This window comes from Cryptotermes secundus, unplaced genomic scaffold, assembly GCF_002891405.2.
Source record: "Cryptotermes secundus unplaced genomic scaffold, Csec_1.0 scaffold2, whole genome shotgun sequence".
NCBI classification, from domain to species: Eukaryota; Metazoa; Arthropoda; class Insecta; order Blattodea; family Kalotermitidae; genus Cryptotermes; species Cryptotermes secundus.
Window position 1 is genome coordinate 699,682 of NW_019728496.1, and position 24,030 is coordinate 723,711.

At 44.8% G+C, this 24,030-nt stretch overlaps 1 protein-coding gene across 5 annotated transcripts in view; it reads right to left on the minus strand.

Moving 5' to 3' along the window:
• LOC111865121 (ras-associated and pleckstrin homology domains-containing protein 1) overlaps window positions 1-24,030 on the minus strand; it is a 107,649-nt gene that overhangs the window by 28,326 nt on the left and 55,293 nt on the right. Inside the window, exon 1 of one of the 5 annotated variants that reach the window (XM_023852873.2) lies at window positions 12,605-12,624. The exons of 3 other annotated variants lie outside the window; for them this stretch is intronic. Coding sequence is in view for 1 of the 2 variants with exons in the window: in XM_023852869.2 (XP_023708637.1) it covers window positions 5,947-6,078 (132 nt within the window). In the remaining variant the exon portion in view is untranslated. Of the gene's footprint in view, window positions 1-5,946; window positions 6,847-12,604; window positions 12,625-24,030 lie in introns of those variants that run through there. One more of the 5 variants, XM_023852869.2, reaches the window with a different exon arrangement.

Here is a 24,030-nt window from a genome sequence, read left to right on the forward strand (position 1 = left end):
GCAGGTGAGTGGTCAGCTTCAAACTTCGGCCGCTTTTAGCTCCCAGATAAACAGGTCCCTGTACCGGTTGGATAGGAGGGTGGGCGGGTCCCAGAGCCGGTCAGGACGCTATAGAAAAAAGAAGAATCTCTTGTCCCTGTCATGAATCGAGCGCCCGTTCCTTGGCCGTGGGTTCTTGTTAACATGGTAATGAGCCCTCTGGTTTCATAAAAGCATGCGACTCAACAAAAAACAATGCAACTACCTTCTTACGGTAAAACGTAAAAAGGTAAAGGTAAAACTATCCCTGTAACAGGCCGCGAAGGCTCATAGGATTGTGAGACGTCAAGGCTTCCATATTTTCTAGACAATCGACTCACAGATGGCGGTAAGGTTGTCATCCTTAGGCGCCGGCCGCCCTTTACCCCCAGGAAGATTCCTGGTATTCATTTCTGTTAGACTGAATCGACCCAGGGCCATAGTGCGGCTGGAAGGATTAGGGGAGGGAAAAAAAAAACGTCATCGGGACTCGAACCCGCGCTACTTTCTTCAGACTTGGGAGGTGGGCGGTCAGAGTTTCTGCTTCTCTGTCGCCATTAGAGGAAACAGATTTGGGTAAGAAACCTCTCCTAAGCTGATGGATTATGTTCCGGAGCGGATCAACATTGTAAAGCATATTCCAGACACACAGAGAAAATGCTGCAGATAATTAACACCATTCGATATGAGAATTATTTCTATTGCGGACAACTAAATAAGGGGCTGAGAACTGTCTAGACAGTGTCTAGACACTTAGGTTCTGTACTGTTTTGTCAGGTGCAGTCTTTCATCTGTCAAACCGCCCGAACACCTTTCGTGTATACTCACAATACCAAATTTAATCAAAATCCGTTCTAGTTTCAAAGGTGTAGTACCTTACAAGGTCATACGGACATAACGGCAACCATTATGAGCTCGTTTTATGTATTTCATAAAAATATCACAGATACCCTGACGCCTTGTTTTTCAATGCAGATTCTTTTAACCTTCAGGAGCACAGCGGTAACTATATGTACCACATGTTTTAACATTCACAGTCTTGTCATTCTGACGACAGTGTATTTATATATTTCGTACGATGCATACAATAAACGACCATCCCCCCCCACAAAAAAAACCCGGCTTTAACCGAATGGTGCTTCCAGTGAGAATGCAACATGTTTTCTGTGAAGTAGGAACTAAATTGTAAAATGTTATTTAGAAACATGGGAAATTTTCTTAGACCAAAAGGAATACAAAAAGTAAGGGGCTACCAAAGGAAGACACCGAAATTAACTTCCATTCTCTATGCGCTGTGACCCCTGCGTTTTGTGTCTGCAGCACGGGATGCTGCGAGCGGAAATCACATCTTCAGACATAAGGGAGGGTGAACCCTTGCAGCCACCAGTGTTGCCAACTAACCTGCCCCAGTAAGCAGGCTAACTTGCGGTTGTCACGATTCCGTACCTGACGATCAGATATTTGAGGTTCTAACGGCAGTGACTGTGAAGATTACTGATATGTGACGCAGTGTAGTCCGATAGATCGTTACTGATGTCTGAGAGGCATCCGCTGCATCTGTCTTCAGGTTAGAACAGGGAGGCAGAAGTTTCGATCAAACCCCAGTAAAGTACGTGTAAAGCGTCTCTGAGGGTACGTCACACCTAGGGTGGGCAACCTTACGGAACAAAAGTCCCGTGTGTTCACTGAGACCTCCGTCATTGGGATTCTGGTTCCCATCGTACGTGAAAACAGACTCACTGAAAACGCAACAAAATACGTCACTACATGACAATGACGCAACCTCAAAGCTGTTCAGACACAGTTTAGCCTGCCTATCTACCAAACTACAGGGACTCAAATACTACAAGGCCATACAAACACACTCCGTGGCCTGTAGTCCGCAAGCGAACTATACCGACCGAGCGACCGCCGCTTGTCAGAAAAGTTAGTGCCAACTTTAGCGGATAGAGGGTGCCACGTGGTCAGCGCAATAGATCCCCACGGCCGTTAATCTCGGTTTTCTAGACCGAAGCCGCTATTTCCTTGAAATAGCTCCTCAATTATCCTGACGAGGCTGAGTGGACCCTGTTCCAGACGGACTACTTCTCAAAAAAATCTGGTAGCGCCTTGAATCGAACCCGGGATCTCTAGCTCTGTGGTCAGGAAGTCTGACCACTAGACCACAGAGGCGGTCAGTCTTAATATGTAGCTATACTACATTCAGGATTGATATAAACTGGCGACAGCATATTTGCCTTCAGTCTGAAAGTTCCCGTGGAGGTTAAGCACTGCGCACACTTAACCTCTGCATTTGATGGAGGTGAGTGGTCAAGTACGCCCAACGTAAGAAAGAAGACATCGCCACTTAGAGGACAGCACTTCGGGTGCTGAAGTAATCCCCCCACCCCCGGAAATCTGACCCTTCAGCTCCAGCCACGTAACTGACCTATCCTCCACGTAATTCCATATGAGAATGTGGCACCGTCGGTTCGACTAGCGCACTTATGACGTGGTGTCTGAATTCGTGCATTTTTCAACACGTGCCGAGACAGGAGAACGTGCCTTCGATCCCCAACATAGAAGAGGGGTGGCTTGCTCTGAAGGGTGACTCACCCTCGTTCTGAAGTTGATAAAGCATACAACACTCTACCACTGAGTTCACATTTTCTGCTCAGCGAAATCGCTAGGGATGCTGCAGTAGATAGGAGCTGTATGTCATGGCCACCAAAACACCACAGGGGAGGTTTGAGTGCCCTGATAACCTGGATAGTCATACCAGCGGCAGCGCACCATCTCGATAGGGGCATCCATGCGAGAAAGATCGGAGGGTAGGTGCCGGGTAGGGCGTGAGACCCACGTCAACTCAGAAAATAATATATGTTGAGTAACATAACGATGGAAGGTAAAGGTAAAGCTGTCCCTGTGCTTAACTAATTAAGTATTAAGCCATGAAAACGTATGGGGGAGTAGATGTATAGACCCATGTTTTCTTGACCTCGGCACTAGCTGGAGGTGAGTGGTCAGCTTCACGCACAGGCCGCTTTATCCCCGGGGGAAGAGGCCCGGTACTCACTGGATAAGAGGTTGGGTGTACCCCAGACCCGGTCTGGACTACATGGAGAAGTGAAAATTCTTGACCCCATCGGGACTCGAACTCCGATTCCTCTGTCGTCCAGCCAGTAGCTTGTCGCTACACCGACTGCGCTATCCCGGCTCACACATAACGATGGAAGCTGGAAGGAAAATGGACACCTGCCGTAAAGGAGGCCAAGGTTCTCAGAGGACCGTAGGACCAGGGAGGAAGAGGAGAGAACAGGTGGAGTAAAGTCCGTCTATTTACTTCGATTCACCTTTATTAAGCATCACGTCTTGAAGATGTATGAGGGAGTGGAGATATAGTTCCACGCATTCTTTACCTCAGTACTAGATGGTCACAACGACCATATTGTATTTGAAAATGAAGTTCTGACGAAGATTTGTGGACATACTCGTATGATTGGAATAAAAATAAGCTCGAGAAAATTATATTACAAGCTAAAACATTTGTATAACATATACAGTAAAACTTGGTTATAGCAACATCGGTTTCTGCGACACCTTGTCTATTGCGTCAAATATTCAATGGTACGAACTAATTCCTCATAAAGCAACTGTTTTTATACCTTGCTTAGTACGACATGCACAAATGCATCAACCTCGTATGTAACGTCATTTTCATTCCTGAATTTCTCTGATATGGACATTGAACGTAATTTAGAAAGTGTGTATTGGGCAAGTAACAGGAAACAGATGAAGATAACTGATTACTGTACTCGTATCTAGGTACAGTAAGGCACAACAATTGATGTAATCTACTGTAATTTGGTGAGTAGGCCTACCTTTAATATACAGTATTAGTGCGGTGTGTATTGTCAGTGAAAAGCGCTGTAATATGTCTTTGATATTACACATTTGGGCAATTCCATGTTAATGTTACGTTAGTCTGTACTTAACTATGTATTTCACTAAAAAATGCAACATTTTAACTCGGTTTTTGGTAGATTTTTACGTGACTAACATAAGGCTACTATGGAAGTGCCCATTTCGGTTACAACGACATTCGTTTATAACGACACTATTTTTAGGTCCCTTTGATGACGTTATAACCAAGTTCTACTGTATATTATTATTAAGGGATTAAACAGGCAAAAAACTGTAGTATGCATGGAAGAAAGTAGATATGATAACAAAATTTTGACCGGAAAATGCCCAAACAAGGAATAACTTGCTACATATAGGCTTAGATGCATGAATACTATTGCAATTCGGCATAAACAAAGCGTGACGGAGAACGACTAGTTTCAATCGCCACCTGACGACCGCTGACACGCCTGAGGTGTTACCGCCCGCAATGTAGGCACTAAGGGAATCAGTTCGCTCGCTTGGACCCCAACGCACTTCAACCCTCCTAGCAGCTTTTAAATCACCGCCCTGCATTCCTTGCCAAGAGGCGACACCAGAGGGGGAACATTCACAACGCATTCACTCTGGGCGTGGCACATTTTATGTTTATGGATGGACAGACAGCTCGATATTCTACACAGACGGATGGACATATATGTATTTAATTTATTTATGGTTTATCTAACGATCCCGCTGTCGCTATATAGTGTCGAAGGATAAGATGATTAGGGATAATAAATTGGAAGGGATGTGAAAGGAAGCGGCGGTGGCCTGATTTGAGGTATTATACCGACATCTGCTTGAAGGGACTGAGTAAAAACAACAAAAAACCTCAGCTGGTAGATGTACTGCCAGAGATTCGGAACGGTAAACTCCTGAAAAGATGTACTGAAGATGGATGGATAGACAGAAAGGTCAGAGAGACATACATTGCTAGTTGGGTGGGACTAAGTCCCTTGTACTGCGGCCACTTCTGGCCTATTGTACCAGCCCCAGATGATAGTTGAGGGTGATTGTGGAGCAATTGGTGGAATGAAGATTAGCAGGGGAAACCGAAGTACTCGGAGAAAACCTGCCCCAGCGCCACTTTGTCCACCACAAATCCCACTTGACCAGACCCGGGATCGAACCCGGGCCGTCGCGATGGGAAGCCAGCGATTAACCGCTTGAGCTATGGCGCGGCCTATAGACATACATAATGAACTCATGTATGTGGCATATTCGTACACAGTCGATGACTCTTACTGACCATATTGTCAGCAATAACAGTACCTGTTAGACTTCAAAATGGAGTGGTTACCGACACACAAGCGTTTTTATTAATCGACTCACAAGCGGCACGCGGTACAAGCCGGGCGGCTGCGGGTTCGATTCCCAGCCGTACTATGGCCTTGCAAAGTGAGTATCAGGAATCTTTCTGGGGGTAAAGGGCGTCCGGCGCGTAAGGCTGACAACCTCAACGCCATCTATGGGCCGATTATCTAGAAAATGTGGGAGCCTCCACGTCTCACAACCCTATGTGGCCTCCACGGCCTTTTACAGGGATGGCTTTAATATTTTTTTAATCATCTCATAACATGTTTCGGCCCAAATAGTTAGTCATCAGGGAATTATTGAGAACTACACAAATGGTAACAGAATAAAATGCTATGGGTCGTATCCCACGTAATACTATACACACATTATGCTTTAAAATTAATTTATCATATGTATTGAAATTAAAAAATAAACTGAAATAATCAAGGAGAACCCTGTAAAATGCGGTTGATGGATGTTTTTGAGATTGGCCTGAGTAACAAGACTTTATACTAGCATGTATGCCGTCACCATTGATGTATTTCCTCAAGAATCACCTGATGATGGCCTCTCTAGGCCGCCACATCTTGGGAGTTGATTAAATAAAAGCATTTATTTGCGTGACGATAGCCCCTCCACTTCTGTCTGTAAGCACCACAAACAGGATGCAACACTACAAGACCTGTTAAGACTTCTGGGACCTCTCACCTTGGATAAGATCTGCTTGCTCTTGGAGTATTTCCGGCCGCAACTTGAACACCGGTGTAGTGGTGCCAGCAGGTGGTAATCCTCCAAACTATCGAGAGAGCGGCGACTTCGCCAAAGATTTCCGCACAACATTGTCACTCTTCTAATGCGATTCTCATGTCCGAAAGCTCTGAATATTCATAACACTATTGTCCGTTGCACAACCGACAACCACTTGTCTTATGTTCCTCTCACAAAATATCCCAAACAACTCGTCTTTGGTGGCCACTCTATTTTACATTACCTTTAAAACTCGTCATACAAATATCAGACTCTCTTATACTTCAACACAGGAGAACATCTTAACCGTCTGAAGCAAGAAGTTCATATGAACAGGATTTAAGAGTTCAGTACCTACCTCACAGAGAACGCACATAACCCAGCCGAATAATGAGTCAGGAAAATAATAGCTGTTATTGAAGAATCATATGAAATACGTACTTATAACGTGTGGTAAAAAAATGCAAAATTATTTACTGTTAAAGCAGTTGGTACATATAGTAACCACTGAGTTTTAAGGGCTAAATAATTATAAACAAATTATCCTTCACGACATAAACATCGGAAAGAAAATGGTCCTTAGGCAAATAATGACTGAAGATCTGTTTTCAATTGTCTTAACACAGAACCCATTAGCGTGCGTTTGTGAACAACGGAAGGAGCCCTCTGATTCATTAAAAAGAACACTTTTCCAGATCACCTGTGTAACTCAAAGTTTCTGAGGAAAAACTCCTTATAGCAACGAGTAAGCGAAAGTCACTTTTTGAAACCTTATTCGTCACAGTACAAGATTTAAATACTTAGAACACTTTCAAGCCGATGATGAGGTACTCCAACAGCCGATAGCGCGTTAGCACAGGCTGTCAGCGAACAGCAGATCTGGCGAAGGATGCGCACCGTTTGAGTTCTGATCTTGGGAACAAGGTGGCTATATACAGGTAACGGCGGCAGGGAGGGGCGGCCCTACTACCTGGACAGGCAAACTACGCCCTCGTCGGTTTGTTATCGATCGGAAGTGCGCTCTTAAGCTTTATGTACGTCTCTCATGCGAATGGAAGGTCCATTTTAATATCATTCTTCGATTTATAACCAGGCATCTCAGGTTAGTATTTCAACTAGAGTAAAAGTAAAAATAAGTAAAGCTATCCCTGTAACAGGCCGTGAAGCCCAATATGGTTGTGAGACGCTGAGGGTCCCACATTACCTTGACAATCGACTCAATGATAGCGGTAAGGTTGTCAGCCTTACGCACCGGCCGCGCTATACTCCCCAGGAAAAATATTTAATTAATTCCTAGTATTCATTTCTATTAGAGGCTGAGTCGACCCCAGGGCCATAGTGCGGCTGAAAGGATTTGGTCAACTGAAAAAAAATCCAATGACCTCATCGGGACTTGAACCCGCGACCTTTCGGCTTGTAGCATAGTGCATCAACCAACTACGCTACCGCGTGCCCCCCTTTCAACTAGAGTTCCATACGTATTTATCTCCCGATTCGTACTACATGTCCAACTTATTTCATCGCTTTGCTGCATCGCGCACAACTCACGAATCTCGGGAGCTGAAGTAGCTCGGTCAGTACAGCGACTACGCTATGGGCTGGACGACAGAGGAACTGAGGTTCGATTCCCGGTAGGGGCAAGAAATTTTTATCTTCTCTGTAACGTCCAGACCTCCTATACAATGGATAACGGGAGGATGCTTCCCCGGAGGTAAAGCGGCAGAGGCGTGAAGCTGATCACTCATCTCCATCCCCCCATACGTCTCCACGGCGTGGCGTTTAATTAATTAAGCCCAGAGATAAATTTACCTTTATCTTAGCGAGATAGTTCAGACATGCCCGACTGTGGATTCGGGGCCATAAGCTTCTCTTCTACGCTATCCAATGGGCACTGGTGGAGGGGGATTCCCTCGGGAGTAAAGTGGCCGGTGCACACCACTCACCTCCATCTAGTGCCGACGTTAGGAACCTACATCCCCCGTAGGTTTACACGGCATGGCGCTTAATTAAGCACAGAGGTATTTATTATTATTATTATTATTATTATTAGAGGGGGTGGGTTTCCCCATGCACTTAGACCAGTTATTGGTCCATTGTGCGTCCCCCTTCAATTTCTACTGTCGCCATACCTTACCGGTACTGGTGCGTGCTATCAGCCCTGTTCAGCCAACGAGGTCGGCCGTCGGTAAGTGATATTTCCCCCATCTACCAGAGGCGTTGGAAACTACTTGGGCGGGAAATTATTGCCTAATTAATTTTGCTCAGAGGTCTCCTAGAGACATGAGGATCTTTTACGTCCCTCCCGGAGGACTTGTTCCTGAATTTTTCCGCCCTTAAATATTCCACGACCTCCGTCGGGTTTGAACCCGCGTATCTTGAGTCATGAGGTGGGAAAGCACAGAGGTAACTTTACCGTCACTTCTATCTCATTACGCAACAGTCTTATGGTCGATGACACATTTAAACTGTGTCTAGAAGGTGTTAGAAGTTATCGCTCGTCACTGTGTGAAGAGGTGTGAAATTACGTAAGGCGGAGGAAGAGAAGGAAAATGAAAAGAAGAGAAAAGACAAGGATGTAAGGCTACAGTTTACACGTGATCTCCATAACGAACTCCATGGACCAGAATCTTTCTTGAGAAGCTAATAAGAAGACCACAATTCCTTAGAAAGTAGTTATTAAGATGGAGGTAGCATGTTTCTCCGAAACGTCGAAAAAGTTTTGCCATACTATAAAACGTATCGTCGTGAAAACCTCAACCCGCATATAAACTGAAGCATGCCGAGAAATCCTAGTTTTGCTTTACCACAATTACCAGACACAGGCCTACTGAGGGAGACATCCAACTTAGATTCGTGTGCGTCTATGAAAGCCGTAACAATCATACGAACCTGGTGTTTTTGGAACAGGTAGTACGACAGACAGGTTACTAACATCTTGCATGTGTGCTGCAGCGCATGCGCACTGAAGCCCACCTTTGTCGCACGACAGGTTTCTTTTTTACTTTATCTCAGATTTACTTATAATTCTTTTCAAAGAGTACCACTTGCATGTCACGAACCAGAGTTCCTTCCTGTCAGTGTACGAGCCCAAAGGAGGCATGTTGCCCGCGTGCCATTGTGTGATTAACGCACATCAGCGGCAGATTCGAAATTCTGGAAAGGCACTGTCATATAATTCAAAAGCAACACACTAATTTACAAGCGTAACCTTCTGAAGCATGAAATTCATCTAAATAACGTCTACAAATGCAGTCCCTTCCTCACAGAAAACACAAAGTCCAACCTGTTCAGGGAAACAGAGATAAAGTTGTCCCTGTGCTTAACTAATTAAGCACTACGCCATGAAGACCTATGGGGGAGTGGATGTATAGATCCACATTTTTGGACCTCGGCACTAGTTAAAGGTGAGCGGTCAGTTTCACGCGACGGTCGGTTTACACCGGGGGAAAGAACCCCCAGCACCCATTGGATATGAGGCTGGGTGGGCCCCAGAGCCGGTCTGGACGACGTGGAGAAAATTCTTGACCCTACTGAGACTCGAACTCCGACCCCTCCGTAGCCAGTCGCTATACCGACTACGCTATCCCGGCTCCGTTTAGGGAAATAATAGCTGTTTATTGTGAAAACCATATGAAACACACAAATACAGAGTGTCGGCACAATTAACAGTTTGTAATGTAAAGCAAGGGGAACATGCAGTTATCAATGTGTTTCAAATGATTAAATAAATGTAAATCACAACTAATAAAAAGTGAAGAGATGTTCTTCCAATGTTTTCTTGTTCATGTCTTATTTTCCTTGATGTCCATTTCTTACATATACAAACAGACTGTTACAAAGCTAATTTACGCTTTAACAATTAGGAGTCGTATACAGTTGTTCCTTTTATTTCGTTAAATAGAATATACAAAACTATAATTTTGCCTGTGGTTCTGTATGGGTCTGAAACTTGGTCTCTGACATTAATAGAGGAACATAGACTGAGGGTGTTTGAGAAAAGGGTTTTGAGGAGAATATTTGGACCAAAGAGAGATGAAGTGACAGGAGGTTGGAGAAAACTGCATAATGAGAAGCTTCATAACTTGTACTCTTCTCCAAGTATAATTAGAATGATCAAGTCAAGGAGAATGAGGTGGGCAGGTCATGTAGCACGAATGCGGGAGACGAGGAATGCGTATAGGATATTGGTGGGAAAGCCAGAAGGAAAGAGACCACAGGGAAGACCAAGGCGTAGGTGGGTGGACAATATTAGAATGGATCTTAGAGAGATAGATGGGATGGACTGGATTGGATAGATCTGGCTCAGGATAGGGACCAGCGGAGGGCTCTTGTGAACACGGTAATGAACCTTCGGGTTCCATAAAATGCTGGTAAATTCTTGAGTAGCTGCAGAATTGGCGGCTCCTCAAGAAGGGCTCAGCTCCATGAGTAAGTAAGTAAGAAAGTAATAAGTAACATCAACAATGATTTAAATAAAAACACGCAAATCTTAGTTAGGTCCACATTTTATGCCATGAACATTTTTATGGGCTGTTAAAAGAAGACTACAGGCATCGGCTTCAGGGTTACACTGAGGGGAGGGGTAGGGCGTCTGAAATGTGGGTTCTAGAAGTTTCGATTTTTTCCCCTCCACTCGCGCGGTCATCATTTTTAACGATTATATAAAAGGATCCCAATGAACGGATGGGAATCGTTATTACGTATAAAGCGGCCATCCCCGGGTTTACGTAACTGTTACCGGCTTGCCGATCCGGCAACTTCTCCGACAAATGTCTGTAGGGGTACGTACCTCAGTCCTATAACGTAAAGCTGTCCCTGTGCTTAACGAATTAAGCACCATGCCACGAAGGCGTATGGGGGACTGGATGTATAGATCCACATTTTCTTGGCCTAAGCAATAGCTGGAGGAGAGTGGTCAGCTTCACGCCCCGCCCGCTTTACCCCCGGGAAAGAGTCCCTGGTACCCATTGGAGAGGAGGTTGGGTGGGCCCCAGAGCCGGTCTAGACGACGTGAAGAAGTGAAAATTCTTGTCCCCACCGGGGACTGGAACTCAGACCCGTCGGTCGTCTAGCCCGTAGTCAGTCGCTATTCCGGCTCACTGCCTCAGTCCTATAGACTAACTATTTAATGCGCGTGGAATTTCTGAAGTAGCTGAACAACTATTATGGCGATGAGATGCCACAAAGATGCACAGACATCTACGACAGCGACCGGGGACACACAAGCCATACAGACATGTTATTACGGCGCAGCAAATGCAATTCCAATTCAGATGTGACAGCTTTATTCTGGAGGGAATGTCACACACACAGGACGCTGGTACTCTCGTCCTGCCTGCAGAGTAGACAGACAAAAGACGTTGTCATAGCTTAAAAGGGCCAATGTGAAGTCTGCCAATAACAACATCCGGCCCTTTTGGTTAAAATATAAGGGACCTTTCTTCAGAAGAACGTTGCTCGCACCTGGACTTCGAAGCCTTCAATCTGTCTTGATACGCTGGCATCGAAATTCGCATACAGAATGCCCGCGAATATTGTAACCAGGATAATGCTTCAAGCGGCAATGCAGGGGGGAGAAGGGCGCACGCATTATGGGCGATATATGGAAAGGCTCACAGAAATTCATGTAAATGCAAAGCTGTCCCTGTGCTTAACTAATTAAGCTCTACGACATGAAGACGTATGGAGGAGTGTTTGTATAGATCCACATTTTCTTGACCTCGGCACTAATTGGAGGTGAGTAGGTTAACTGCAAGCTCCGGTCACTTTAACCCCGGTACCCAATGTATAGGAGGCTGAGTGGACCCCAGAATTGGTCTGGAGGACAGGAGAACTGAAAATTCTTGACCCTACAGGAACTCAAACTCCTACCTTTCGGTCGTCCAGCCCGTAGCCAGTCGTTATACCGACTACACAATACCGGCTCCTCACATAAATTAAACGGAGGATAATTTCTTTGTATCGGTCTCGTAAGTGGCCTCTTCTCTTTAGGGGTTTCTTGCTGACTCCATAAGCATTCCTGCCATCGTTGCTAAATATCCCGCCCAAATCACCCTCCCTGATTCGATAATCCTAATGATATCTGATGAAGAGCAAAAGTTACGGAGCTCCTACAGAGCTATCTTCAGGAATATTTTTCTGCCTTGAAGATATGGGCATCATGTTTATCCGAAGTGTTGATAATGATCTACCGGAATGCACTGTCACTTCTAACACGAAAATAAAAGCAACAGGTTCCTCCGAAACGACGGTATCTATATACCAGTCTACACGACGTTACATCACAGTCTTCAAGTCTTTCACTTAGATAATTATGAGTCCTAAGGTTCGCATCTGGACCCTGAGCCGGGGTGTCGGACATCTCGACTTGTTGCTTGGCAAACTTGATGGTTCGCGCGTTGCAGGTTGCGCCGAGATTGAAGGGGCAGCTGCGTCCGCACCTGGCGTGGCGAACGTGTGCCACCTGCCTCTGCTCAGTGGAGGTTCACATCCCAGCGACACTCACACAGATCTATCTTCTCTACAAGTGGGGCAGCTGCCGCATAATATCTACCTGGTGCCGACCAAATATGGGTCACACCCAACAAAAGCAGTCGCAATTGTGAGGATTTGATCTTACCACTCATATTGCAGTAGGTATAAAGACCACTGTCTTCTGAGATGTGACGTCGTGAAGTTCGGTATATCGTTGCCAACGATGTAGAAGAACCCACAGCTTCCGTATTCAGCCTTAAGACGTAAGCCTCGATAAGATGGAGAACACTGGCAAAGCTCTACTAGAGTATATGGCGACACATCCAAGAAGACAGCAATCCTCATTGTCACTGCAAAGGTAGCAACAAGTATTACACATAATAAGCGTGTTCATTATATTGTACATTCCTCTGAAACGTCGCAATCCAGTGGGAAGAACCTTTGCTTCGTGCTGGGGAAGTCCCGGATTCAAATATCGGCTTACAGTCCTGCTGTTCTAACAAATTCCGTGGCCTGTAGTCCGCAATCGAACTATACCGACCGAGCGACCGCCGCTTGTCGGCGAAGTCAGTGCCTACTTTAGCGGATAGAGAGTGTCGCGTGGACATCGCAACGAATCCCCACGGCCGTTAATTTCGGGTTTGTAGACCGGAGCCGCTATTTCCTTGAAATAGCCTTCAATTATCCTCACGAAGCTAAGTAAACCCCGTTCCAGACCCACTACTTCTGAGAAAATCTGGGTAACGCCGGGAATCTAAGCAGGGACCACTGGATCTGTAGCCAGGAACTCTGACCACTAGACCACAGAGGCAGTTCCAGCTGTTCTGACTGAAGTTTTAAATGGTTTTCCTAAGTTCCTCCAAGTAAATTTCAGGAAAAGTCTCTCAAATTATATACCACGACCGCTTCCTTCCACATCCCTTCCAACTAACTATTCACTAGTTACGCCAACATTGGACACTGTTGGCAGCGTCCTGCTACCTTGCCTCTGGGCCACCGCGTGCGTCTCCGGTTACCCTGATTGGAGGGAGCGGATCTACCTAGCATCTGGTGGTCAGGAGGAGCACGTGTGATGGCTGCAGCTGCCGTCTTAACGCAGCCACGTGCCTTCCACAGGGTGTTCCACAATACATACATCGCACCACGAACTCGACACCAACCCAAATCTTTTACTTCTATAAACACTCAGTGCTGCGAGATTTTGGAGTCTCAAGACGGCTCTCCGGAAATTCCGACTTTCAGACTAGTCATCCACAATAAATCCTGGTTTACATAAGGTCATAAATGGACATTTCTATGTACCCATACGTGGGTTCGTATACTTCGTTGAAATTCGACAAGGCAGGCTTTCACTTGTGGAGAAATTCCGATTTGCAGCCACTCTGATTCACAGGCAAGCCTAGTTTACATAAAGCCATAAATGGACTTTTCCACGTATCCTGTTAACCGTTTCACACGTTTTACTGAAATCCGATAAGAACGACTTTACTAAATGTCAGAGAATTTAGAGTTCATATTAACACATCTTAGTTTACATAAGGGCCAATCACAGTGACCGCGCGGTCTAAGGCACGAACCGTCTTCGCCCTCTCGAACACTGGAATCGTAGGTTCGAATCCAACTCGAGGCAGGGATGTCTGTGTGCGTTTATTCTATGTGTAGGCAGCGGCCTTGCGACAGGCTGATCCCCCGTCCAAGGAGTCATACTGACTGTGTATAGATTAAGGAACTGCAAAAGCGGCCAAGGTCCAAAAGGGCTGTACAGCAATAGATAGACAGTTTACATAAGGGCATAAATGAACATTTTCATATAGCCCATAAATTGCTTCGCAGTTTCTGTTGAAATTTAATATATGAGTTGTCAGACATATGCGATTTTCAGCCATAGTGATCCAACACAAAGTACAGTTTGCATAAGGCCATATATGAATTTCCCATGTAACCCATTAACCCTTACGCAGAGTTTACTGATATTCGATTCAGACTACTACAACTAATTTCCATTTCCTTATTCACATTTTAGCCTACTTTCTTAAAGTAGGCTTATGCTATCTCCGTCCTGTCTGTGTATCCCCCCTATCAATTTCTGAATGCCTGAACCAATCTTTATGATACCTGGTATGTATATCACGACCAATGTGCCCATCTGAACGGCGTATTTTATAAATCCCTCCCATATATCTGTGTGCCTGTATGTGTATCCCTTGTTTCGGTGCTCGGTAACGGATCGGTAAACACGTTCCTGCGGCAACGAATACACGCATCTGTAGAAGAATTGTTGGACGCATCATTTTATATGCAGTCCGTGTCTTATGAAATAATAATCTGTGGGTCTCTGTATTCCTCTACCATTGTTACGTAGCAACTCGGTAAAGACGTTCCTACGGTAACGAAGACCAGTTGAAGGCGTCGTTTTCTATGCGGTCCGTGTCGCATTAAAGGAAAACAGGCGATTATTTTTTCCCAGAACTTCTTAAGTAAGCTTAATAAATTGCAATGAACGCCGTTGGTCATTTTGTACACCACGTTATGGAGTACACTCGTCAGTCTGGATCATTTTTTTTCACTTAGTTTACGTTCTTTTTATATGACAACTATTCTTCGGCCATTTTATCAATTCCAGCGCGTTTCCTTCTGTGGTAAAATGCATACCGTTGAAAAGTCACAAATACAGTAGAACTTGGTTATAACGTCATCAAAGGGACCTAAAAATAATGTCGTTATAAACGAATGTCGTTGTAACCGAAATGGGCACTTCCACAGTAGCCTTATGTTAGTCACGTAAAAATCTACCAAAAACCGAGTTAAAATGTTGCATTTTTTTGTGAAATACGTAGTTAAGTACAGACTAACGTAACATTAACGTGGAATTGCCCAAATGTGTAATATCAAAGACATATTACAGCGCTTTTCACTGACAATACACACCGCACTAATACTGTATATTAAAGGTAGGCCTACTCACCAAATTACAGTAGATTACATCAATTGTTGTGCCTTACTGTACCTAGATACGAGTACGGTAATCAGTTATCTTCATCTGTTTCCTGTTACTTGCCCAATATACACTTTCTAAATTACGTTCAATGTCCATATCAGAGAAATTCAGGAATGAAAATGACGTTACATACGAGGTTGATGCATTTGTGCATGTCGTACTAAGCAAGGTATAAAAACAGTTGCTTTATGAGGAATTAGTTCGTACCATTGAATATTTGACGCAATAGACAAGGTGTCGCAGAAACCGATGTTGCTATAACCAAGTTTTACTGTAACTTTATTTGCTGAGAGGCGGCAGGTGAAGTTGCTTTCATTGATCTATCAAACACCACATACAGCCCAGAAGGGGTGGCGTTTTAAGCTAGTTATCTCGTGTGTGGCACGGAAAAGATCAAATATCACGTTCAACTGTTAAATGGTACGTGCTCTAACTTTCTATGGGTTTAATATCGCATAGTAGGATGGCCGTTCGGGTGTACGCCGACCAGTAGAACCATCTCTGGAAGTTAATAACCCAGGCGTAACCGGCAAGACGTTTTAATATGTTTTATGTGACCCATCCGAGCGATGCGTGCTGGACTAACCGTACACATACATACACAGTGCGTGTGGCTTTGCAGTGGTCATCAAGTAGGAAACTTCATTCAGAGCTGTGAATTATTTGCACATGGGCGGGTCCAAAGTAAGGGTCAGAGAACGGGAACTGAAGGTGAAGGTGAGATTTGATGTTCTGACGGCGCAGACTATTAGGATTATGGTCTTCTAGGCTCTGACTCCTTGTAGCTTGGTAAATACACACCAACGTTTCGAAGGAACTTGCTGTCTCCATCTTCAGGTTAAACCGTGGAACTATCAAACTGCACGGCATCACATCTCAGGAAACTGGAATCTTGAACTGAAAGGGAAAGTTTTCTGTCAAGTCCTGTACCAAGATCTGTAGGGTGCAAGCTTGCTGCCTGCCAGCTGTTCCTTCTTCCTTCATCCACAAGGAAGATGCGGCCGCGTCCTCATGTGTGCTCTCCTCAAGACAGCTTTAAAGTAATTCGTTGTACGCCACTGAAGTAACACATCGATACTACATGTAGACTAGTGTGGCAACTAGAATTTAATTTCTGGAATGTTATGAAACAGTGATTGTTAAATCTGAAGTGAAGAGACTATTCTGAAGATCTCGGCGTAGATAGTAGGATAATATTAAAACTGATCTAAAATGATGTACAAATTTGGCTCACGATAGGGACCACTGACGGGCTTTTTTGGACACGGTAATGAACCTTCGAGTTTTATAAAAGCCAAAGATATGGTCATGAGTTCGACGGGACCCGTAACCAAGAACGGCTGTGCTAGTGAGGACCACCAACAATTTACCAGACAGCCAGAATATCTGAGCGACCATTAGCTTTTCAAGAGACCGGTCCAGTAGACTGCACTCCTATGGCGTAATAGGGAGGCACCAAACTAAAATCTCGACCCGGAAACCGGCTGACAGGTTCTTGTGGTTTTCTTCAGTTCCTCCAGACAAATGCTGTGGTAGACTCTCAATAAGGGCCACGGTCGACATCTTCTACATCTTTCCCAATTCAAAACAGAATGTCTGAGTTAATGATATGATCGTTAAATAAAGCGTAAATATGATAAAAGCTCCAATAAATCAGCCCTTAATCAATCAGCATGAAGTGGTTAGGCAAGTGGACAGCTGTGTCCAGGAAGCATACAAATGAACAGACCACGTGTTAGCAGTATCTTATCGCTAGGCCCTGACGTCATATGCAAAACGGAGAGGCACTAAAAAGATAATGAAAACTCATATATGAAGGGATAAACCAGCAAGTAGTGAAGTCGATATGTTCCCGCATGCGGTAGTAAAACGAAACGGGTAGAACAGAGCTGCAGCGGGAACTCAGCCCAATGTTCCCACAGCTCAACTGTGTTTGACAGCAGGGTACAGGGAACGACTGAACCTAAGAGGATAAAGTGACGTGAGGAGCTGCAGCGGGAACACGGCCCCGTGTCTCCACAGCTCAACTGTGTTTGACAGCAGGGTACTGACAAGGAACGTCTGAACCTAAGAGGATAAAGTGACGTGAGGAGCTGCAGCGGGAACACGGCCCAATGTCCCCACAGCTAAACTGTGTTTGACAGAAGGGTACTGACAAGGAACGTCTGAACCTAAGAGAGATAAAGTGACGTGAGGAACTGCAGCGGGAACACGGCCCAATGTCCCCACAGCTAAACTGTGTTTGACAGAAGGGTACTGACAAGGAACGTCTGAACCTAAGAGAGATAAAGTGACGTGAGGAACTGCAGCGGGAACACGGCCCAATGTCCCCATAGCTCAACTGTGATTGACAGCAGGGTACTGACAGGGAACATCTGGATACAGGAGAGAAAAAGTGAAGTGAGGATATAAACAACGCCCTAATGTGGAGCCATTATGTTGGGATGATCAGATGAAGGAGAACGAAATGGACGGAGAACATAGCACGCATGGAAGATGTGATATGCGTACAAAGCTTCCGTTGGAACACTGAAAGGACCAGACCATTTGGATAACCTAGACACAGATAAGAAGATGAAATTAACCTTAAAGAAATAGGGCGATGGGCTTGAAATCTATACCACTCACCAAATAGAACGATAGTATATATGTAGCATGCATGGGAGACAAACCTGTTGGGAAGAGACAATATGGATGGTATAGGTGTAAACGGGATAATATTAAAATGGAACTTCGAGAAACTGGATGTGAAATGGACTGAACTGGCTCGGGATATGATCCAACAGAGATCCTTTTGTGAACATGACAATGAACCGCCGTGTTCCACAGAAGAGCGAGAGTTTTGTATCAGATGAGTCATCATCAGCTGTTACAGAAGATACTGCACCATTGATTTATTGAGAAAAATAGGGTCTGAGAATCTGAACGGCGTCGCAGTGGCTCGGGGTAGGGTCCAGTAGCCAGTGATGGACACGGATGATGTTTGGATGCCTGCACATTCTAGGCATAAGGAAAAAGCTCTTCTTGTGCCAGGAAGAAGCGCAGGTGTGGAAGTGTAGCTTCGCCATTCTTAACCTGGGCACTAGATGGAGGTGAACCGCTAGTCTCACACACGGGACGGTTGTACCTGTGGGAAGAGCCCTCAGTACCCACTGGACAGGAGTTTGGGTATCCTCCAGAGCCGGTCTGGACGCTGTGGAGAAGAGAAACATCCCTTGCTTATGCCGGGAATCGAATTCCGATACGTCAGTCATCCAGTCCGTAGCACAACCACTACACTCACTGAGCTATCCCGGCTCCGAATCCTAAACCGTGGCTTTACATACTGGGGTGGGGGGGAAGGCCTCGCGTCTGGCAGAGGCTGAAGTAGGCATGAAGATTACTACCTTCTGGGATGTGCCCCTGTGCAATAAGGTATTTATCAGCATTTTGGATCAACTTGGCTGCCTCCATCTTCACGGTTTATACTTATATGAAACTCAAGATTTCACTGCAGAAAGCATTAATCTTTATGGTCAAAGCCGTGGGAATTCCTGATGCGAACTGGGTGCAATTTCAGGTACACGACATGATCCCGGGACCGTCATGCGTGAGTCACCGAAGCACTGATTTGAGTGTTACTGACAATTCATACATCCCCCACACTGTGATTCACACAGTATCCCCATCATGGCGGGAGGGGGAGGGAGGGGATCGTTGTGAGTAAGACCTACAAGCCCTCAGCACGTGCCCGGTTCCGACAACGGAGGTAAGTACTTCGAATCCTAAAATACGTAACTCAACTTTGTAACGATTGTAGAGATAGGGTAACTGTATATCCAGCTCAGTAATTCTCAACCTTTCGTCAAAAAACATTATATCAGAGTAAAACAGCTTCTCTTAAGGGAGGAACTTTACATAGACTGAGGGTATGTGAGCACAGGGTGTTCAGGAGAATATCAGGACCGAAGAGGGATGAAGTGACGGGAGGTTGGAGAAAACTGCATGATGAGGAGCTTCATAGCTTGTACTCTTCTCCAAGTATAATTAGAATAAGCAGGATGATATGGACAGGGCATGTAGCACGAATGGGGAGAAGAGGAATGCATATAGGATATTGGTTGGAAAGCCAGAGGGAAAAGGACCAATGGGAAGTCCAAGGCGTAGGTGGGTGGACAATATTAGAATGGATCTTAGAGACATAGGATGGGATGGTAAGGATTGATTGATCTGGCTCAGGATATGGACCAGTGGAGGGCTCTTGTGAACACGATAATGAGCCTTTGGGTTCCATAAAATGTTGGGAAATTATTGAGTAGCTGCAGATTTGGCGGCTCCTCAAGAAGGGCTCAGCTCCATGAGTAAGATGGATGAGTTATGAAGCACGGAGATCAGCAATGCATACATAATGTTGGTTGCGAAACTTCAAGTGAGGAGACCACGTTAAGTTCCACTCTAAGGCTAAGGGAAGAGACGTGGGAATAGACTGGAGCATAATACGAAAATAAGCGTTAAAGTAATAAGAGTGCAAACGTGGGACTGGATTCAACTAGCTCAAGACGTGGTTAAATGACGGGACTTGTCTTTTTGGACGGGGGGACATGGCAATGAACCTACTTCTTGAACCTCTGAACGACATAGAACCTACACCACAAACCCTTACGAGCGTGTCTGTGAGGGTTGTGAGGGGTTGCTCACCGTGTTAGTCAGAACCAGCCCCTGACACAGGACCGCGTGACTCACAACACTTGTAATAATGAACGATTTTTCCGTTCATTAAGCATCTTGAATCACGAGTGTCAGCCTGCTCATCGTGGTTTCTAGTTCAGCTAGAATGGCGGGTTCAAAAATCTTCTCAAAGTATCCGAAAAAAATCAATATTACTACAATTACACACAACACAGTCTCACAACTTTTACTCGACGTACCCCCTTGCAGACGGAGACGGAATTACGTGTCTAATCGCTTTCCTGATTATTCAGATGTTTCGCTTTCTCCCTGTCTGTCATTAAGAATTTACACATCCTTAGGGTTTGTAGAGGACCGCCTCTGTGGTCTAGTGGTCAGAGTTCCCGGCGCTACTAGATTTTCTGAGAAGCAGTGGGTCTAGAACGGGGTCCACTCAGCCTCGCGATGATAATTGAGGAGATATTTCAAGGAAATTGCGGCTCCGGTCTAGAAAAGTGAGATTAAAGGCTGTGGGGATCCGTTGCGCTGACCACGTGACACTCTCTATCCACTAAAGTTAGCACTAACTTCGCCGAAAAGGGGCGGTCGCCCGGTCGGTATATTTCGCTCGCGGACTAAAGCCACGGAATTTAGTTTAGGGTTCTCAGGATTTGATGTTCTCACAGCAGTGGTTGGCTCTGCTTGCTACTCGCTTCACGCTGGTTTCTTGTTTGGCTTATCCTTTAACCCTGAAGATGGAGGTGATGTTTCCCTGAAACGTAGGTTGACTTTCAACGGACTACTTGGCTTTATATCCTAGAAAACAAAACTCTTCATGCTTCGGACTTGCTTATATATGCACCGGATATGTCCTGAGCTTGCCCATGTCACTATACAAAATTCTGTGATGCAGTATCACAGCCGGAGCAGCATCGCCTCACGATAGGTTCGGTGCTGTGCTGTGTGATGCATACTCTGTCTAAGTTATCTTTGAGAGTAAATGATATCTTGAGTAGGCAACCTTACAGAGAAGAAGTCCTTTGTGTTCAGCGACTGTGGAATTGTAACCCTAGGAATCATCATTTACAGTTTGTATAATACTAACCTTAACTAATTTCATGGAGCTGAGCCCTTCTTGAGAAGCCGACAACTGTGCAGACATTCAAGAACTTCCCAGCATTTTATAGAACCAGAAGGTTCATTACCGTGTTCACAAGAGCCCTCCACTGGTTCCTATCCTGAGCCAGATCGATTCAGTCCATACCATCCCATCCTATCTCTCTAAGATCTATTTTACTATTATCCATCCACCTACATCGTGGTTTTCTTAATGGTCTCTTTCCATCTGGCTCTCCGACCAGAACCCTATGTGTACTCCTCTTCAACCCCAAGCGTGCTATATGCCCTGTCCATCTCATCCTCCATGACTTGATCATTCTAATTATACTTGGAGAAGAGTACAAGTTATGAAGCTCCTCATTATGCAGTTTTCTCCAACCTTCTGTCACTTGATCTCTCTTCGGTCCAAATATTCTCCTCAACACCCTGTTCTCGAACACCCTCAGTCTATGTTCCTCGCTTAATGTCAGAAACCAAGTTTCATCCCATACAGAACCATAGGCAAAATTATTTTGTATATTCTAATTGCTACATTTTTAGACAGCAGACGAAAAGACAAAAGCTTCTGGACTGAATGGTAGCAAGCATTATCAGAATTCAATGGCTTATTATTGTACCGATTCACAAGGAAAGACGATAAAACTGACTGCAGTAATTATCGTATGATAACACTGGTATCAACATCATACAAAATTTTATCCGATATCCTCCTCTCAAGGTTACGTCCATATATAGATGAAATTATTGAGGATCATCAGTATGGGCTTCGACGTAACAGATCAACTAGTGATCACATCTTTTGCATTTCATATCAACCGTAAGAAATTAATCACATGTTTGTTAATTATGATTATGATGCCCCTTCATAGATGTTTTAGGTAAAGTATATANTTGGTTGCGAAACTTCAAGTGAGGAGACCACGTTAAGTTCCACTCTAAGGCTAAGGGAAGAGACGTGGGAATAGACTGGAGCATAATACGAAAATAAGCGTTAAAGTAATAAGAGTGCAAACGTGGGACTGGATTCAACTAGCTCAAGACGTGGTTAAATGACGGGACTTGTCTTTTTGGACGGGGGGACATGGCAATGAACCTACTTCTTGAACCTCTGAACGACATAGAACCTACACCACAAACCCTTACGAGCGTGTCTGTGAGGGTTGTGAGGGGTTGCTCACCGTGTTAGTCAGAACCAGCCCCTGACACAGGACCGCGTGACTCACAACACTTGTAATAATGAACGATTTTTCCGTTCATTAAGCATCTTGAATCACGAGTGTCAGCCTGCTCATCGTGGTTTCTAGTTCAGCTAGAATGGCGGGTTCAAAAATCTTCTCAAAGTATCCGAAAAAAATCAATATTACTACAATTACACACAACACAGTCTCACAACTTTTACTCGACGTACCCCCTTGCAGACGGAGACGGAATTACGTGTCTAATCGCTTTCCTGATTATTCAGATGTTTCGCTTTCTCCCTGTCTGTCATTAAGAATTTACACATCCTTAGGGTTTGTAGAGGACCGCCTCTGTGGTCTAGTGGTCAGAGTTCCCGGCGCTACTAGATTTTCTGAGAAGCAGTGGGTCTAGAACGGGGTCCACTCAGCCTCGCGATGATAATTGAGGAGATATTTCAAGGAAATTGCGGCTCCGGTCTAGAAAAGTGAGATTAAAGGCTGTGGGGATCCGTTGCGCTGACCACGTGACACTCTCTATCCACTAAAGTTAGCACTAACTTCGCCGAAAAGGGGCGGTCGCCCGGTCGGTATATTTCGCTCGCGGACTAAAGCCACGGAATTTAGTTTAGGGTTCTCAGGATTTGATGTTCTCACAGCAGTGGTTGGCTCTGCTTGCTACTCGCTTCACGCTGGTTTCTTGTTTGGCTTATCCTTTAACCCTGAAGATGGAGGTGATGTTTCCCTGAAACGTAGGTTGACTTTCAACGGACTACTTGGCTTTATATCCTAGAAAACAAAACTCTTCATGCTTCGGACTTGCTTATATATGCACCGGATATGTCCTGAGCTTGCCCATGTCACTATACAAAATTCTGTGATGCAGTATCACAGCCGGAGCAGCATCGCCTCACGATAGGTTCGGTGCTGTGCTGTGTGATGCATACTCTGTCTAAGTTATCTTTGAGAGTAAATGATATCTTGAGTAGGCAACCTTACAGAGAAGAAGTCCTTTGTGTTCAGCGACTGTGGAATTGTAACCCTAGGAATCATCATTTACAGTTTGTATAATACTAACCTTAACTAATTTCATGGAGCTGAGCCCTTCTTGAGAAGCCGACAACTGTGCAGACATTCAAGAACTTCCCAGCATTTTATAGAACCAGAAGGTTCATTACCGTGTTCACAAGAGCCCTCCACTGGTTCCTATCCTGAGCCAGATCGATTCAGTCCATACCATCCCATCCTATCTCTCTAAGATCTATTTTACTATTATCCATCCACCTACATCGTGGTTTTCTTAATGGTCTCTTTCCATCTGGCTCTCCGACCAGAACCCTATGTGTACTCCTCTTCAACCCCAAGCGTGCTATATGCCCTGTCCATCTCATCCTCCATGACTTGATCATTCTAATTATACTTGGAGAAGAGTACAAGTTATGAAGCTCCTCATTATGCAGTTTTCTCCAACCTTCTGTCACTTGATCTCTCTTCGGTCCAAATATTCTCCTCAACACCCTGTTCTCGAACACCCTCAGTCTATGTTCCTCGCTTAATGTCAGAAACCAAGTTTCATCCCATACAGAACCATAGGCAAAATTATTTTGTATATTCTAATTGCTACATTTTTAG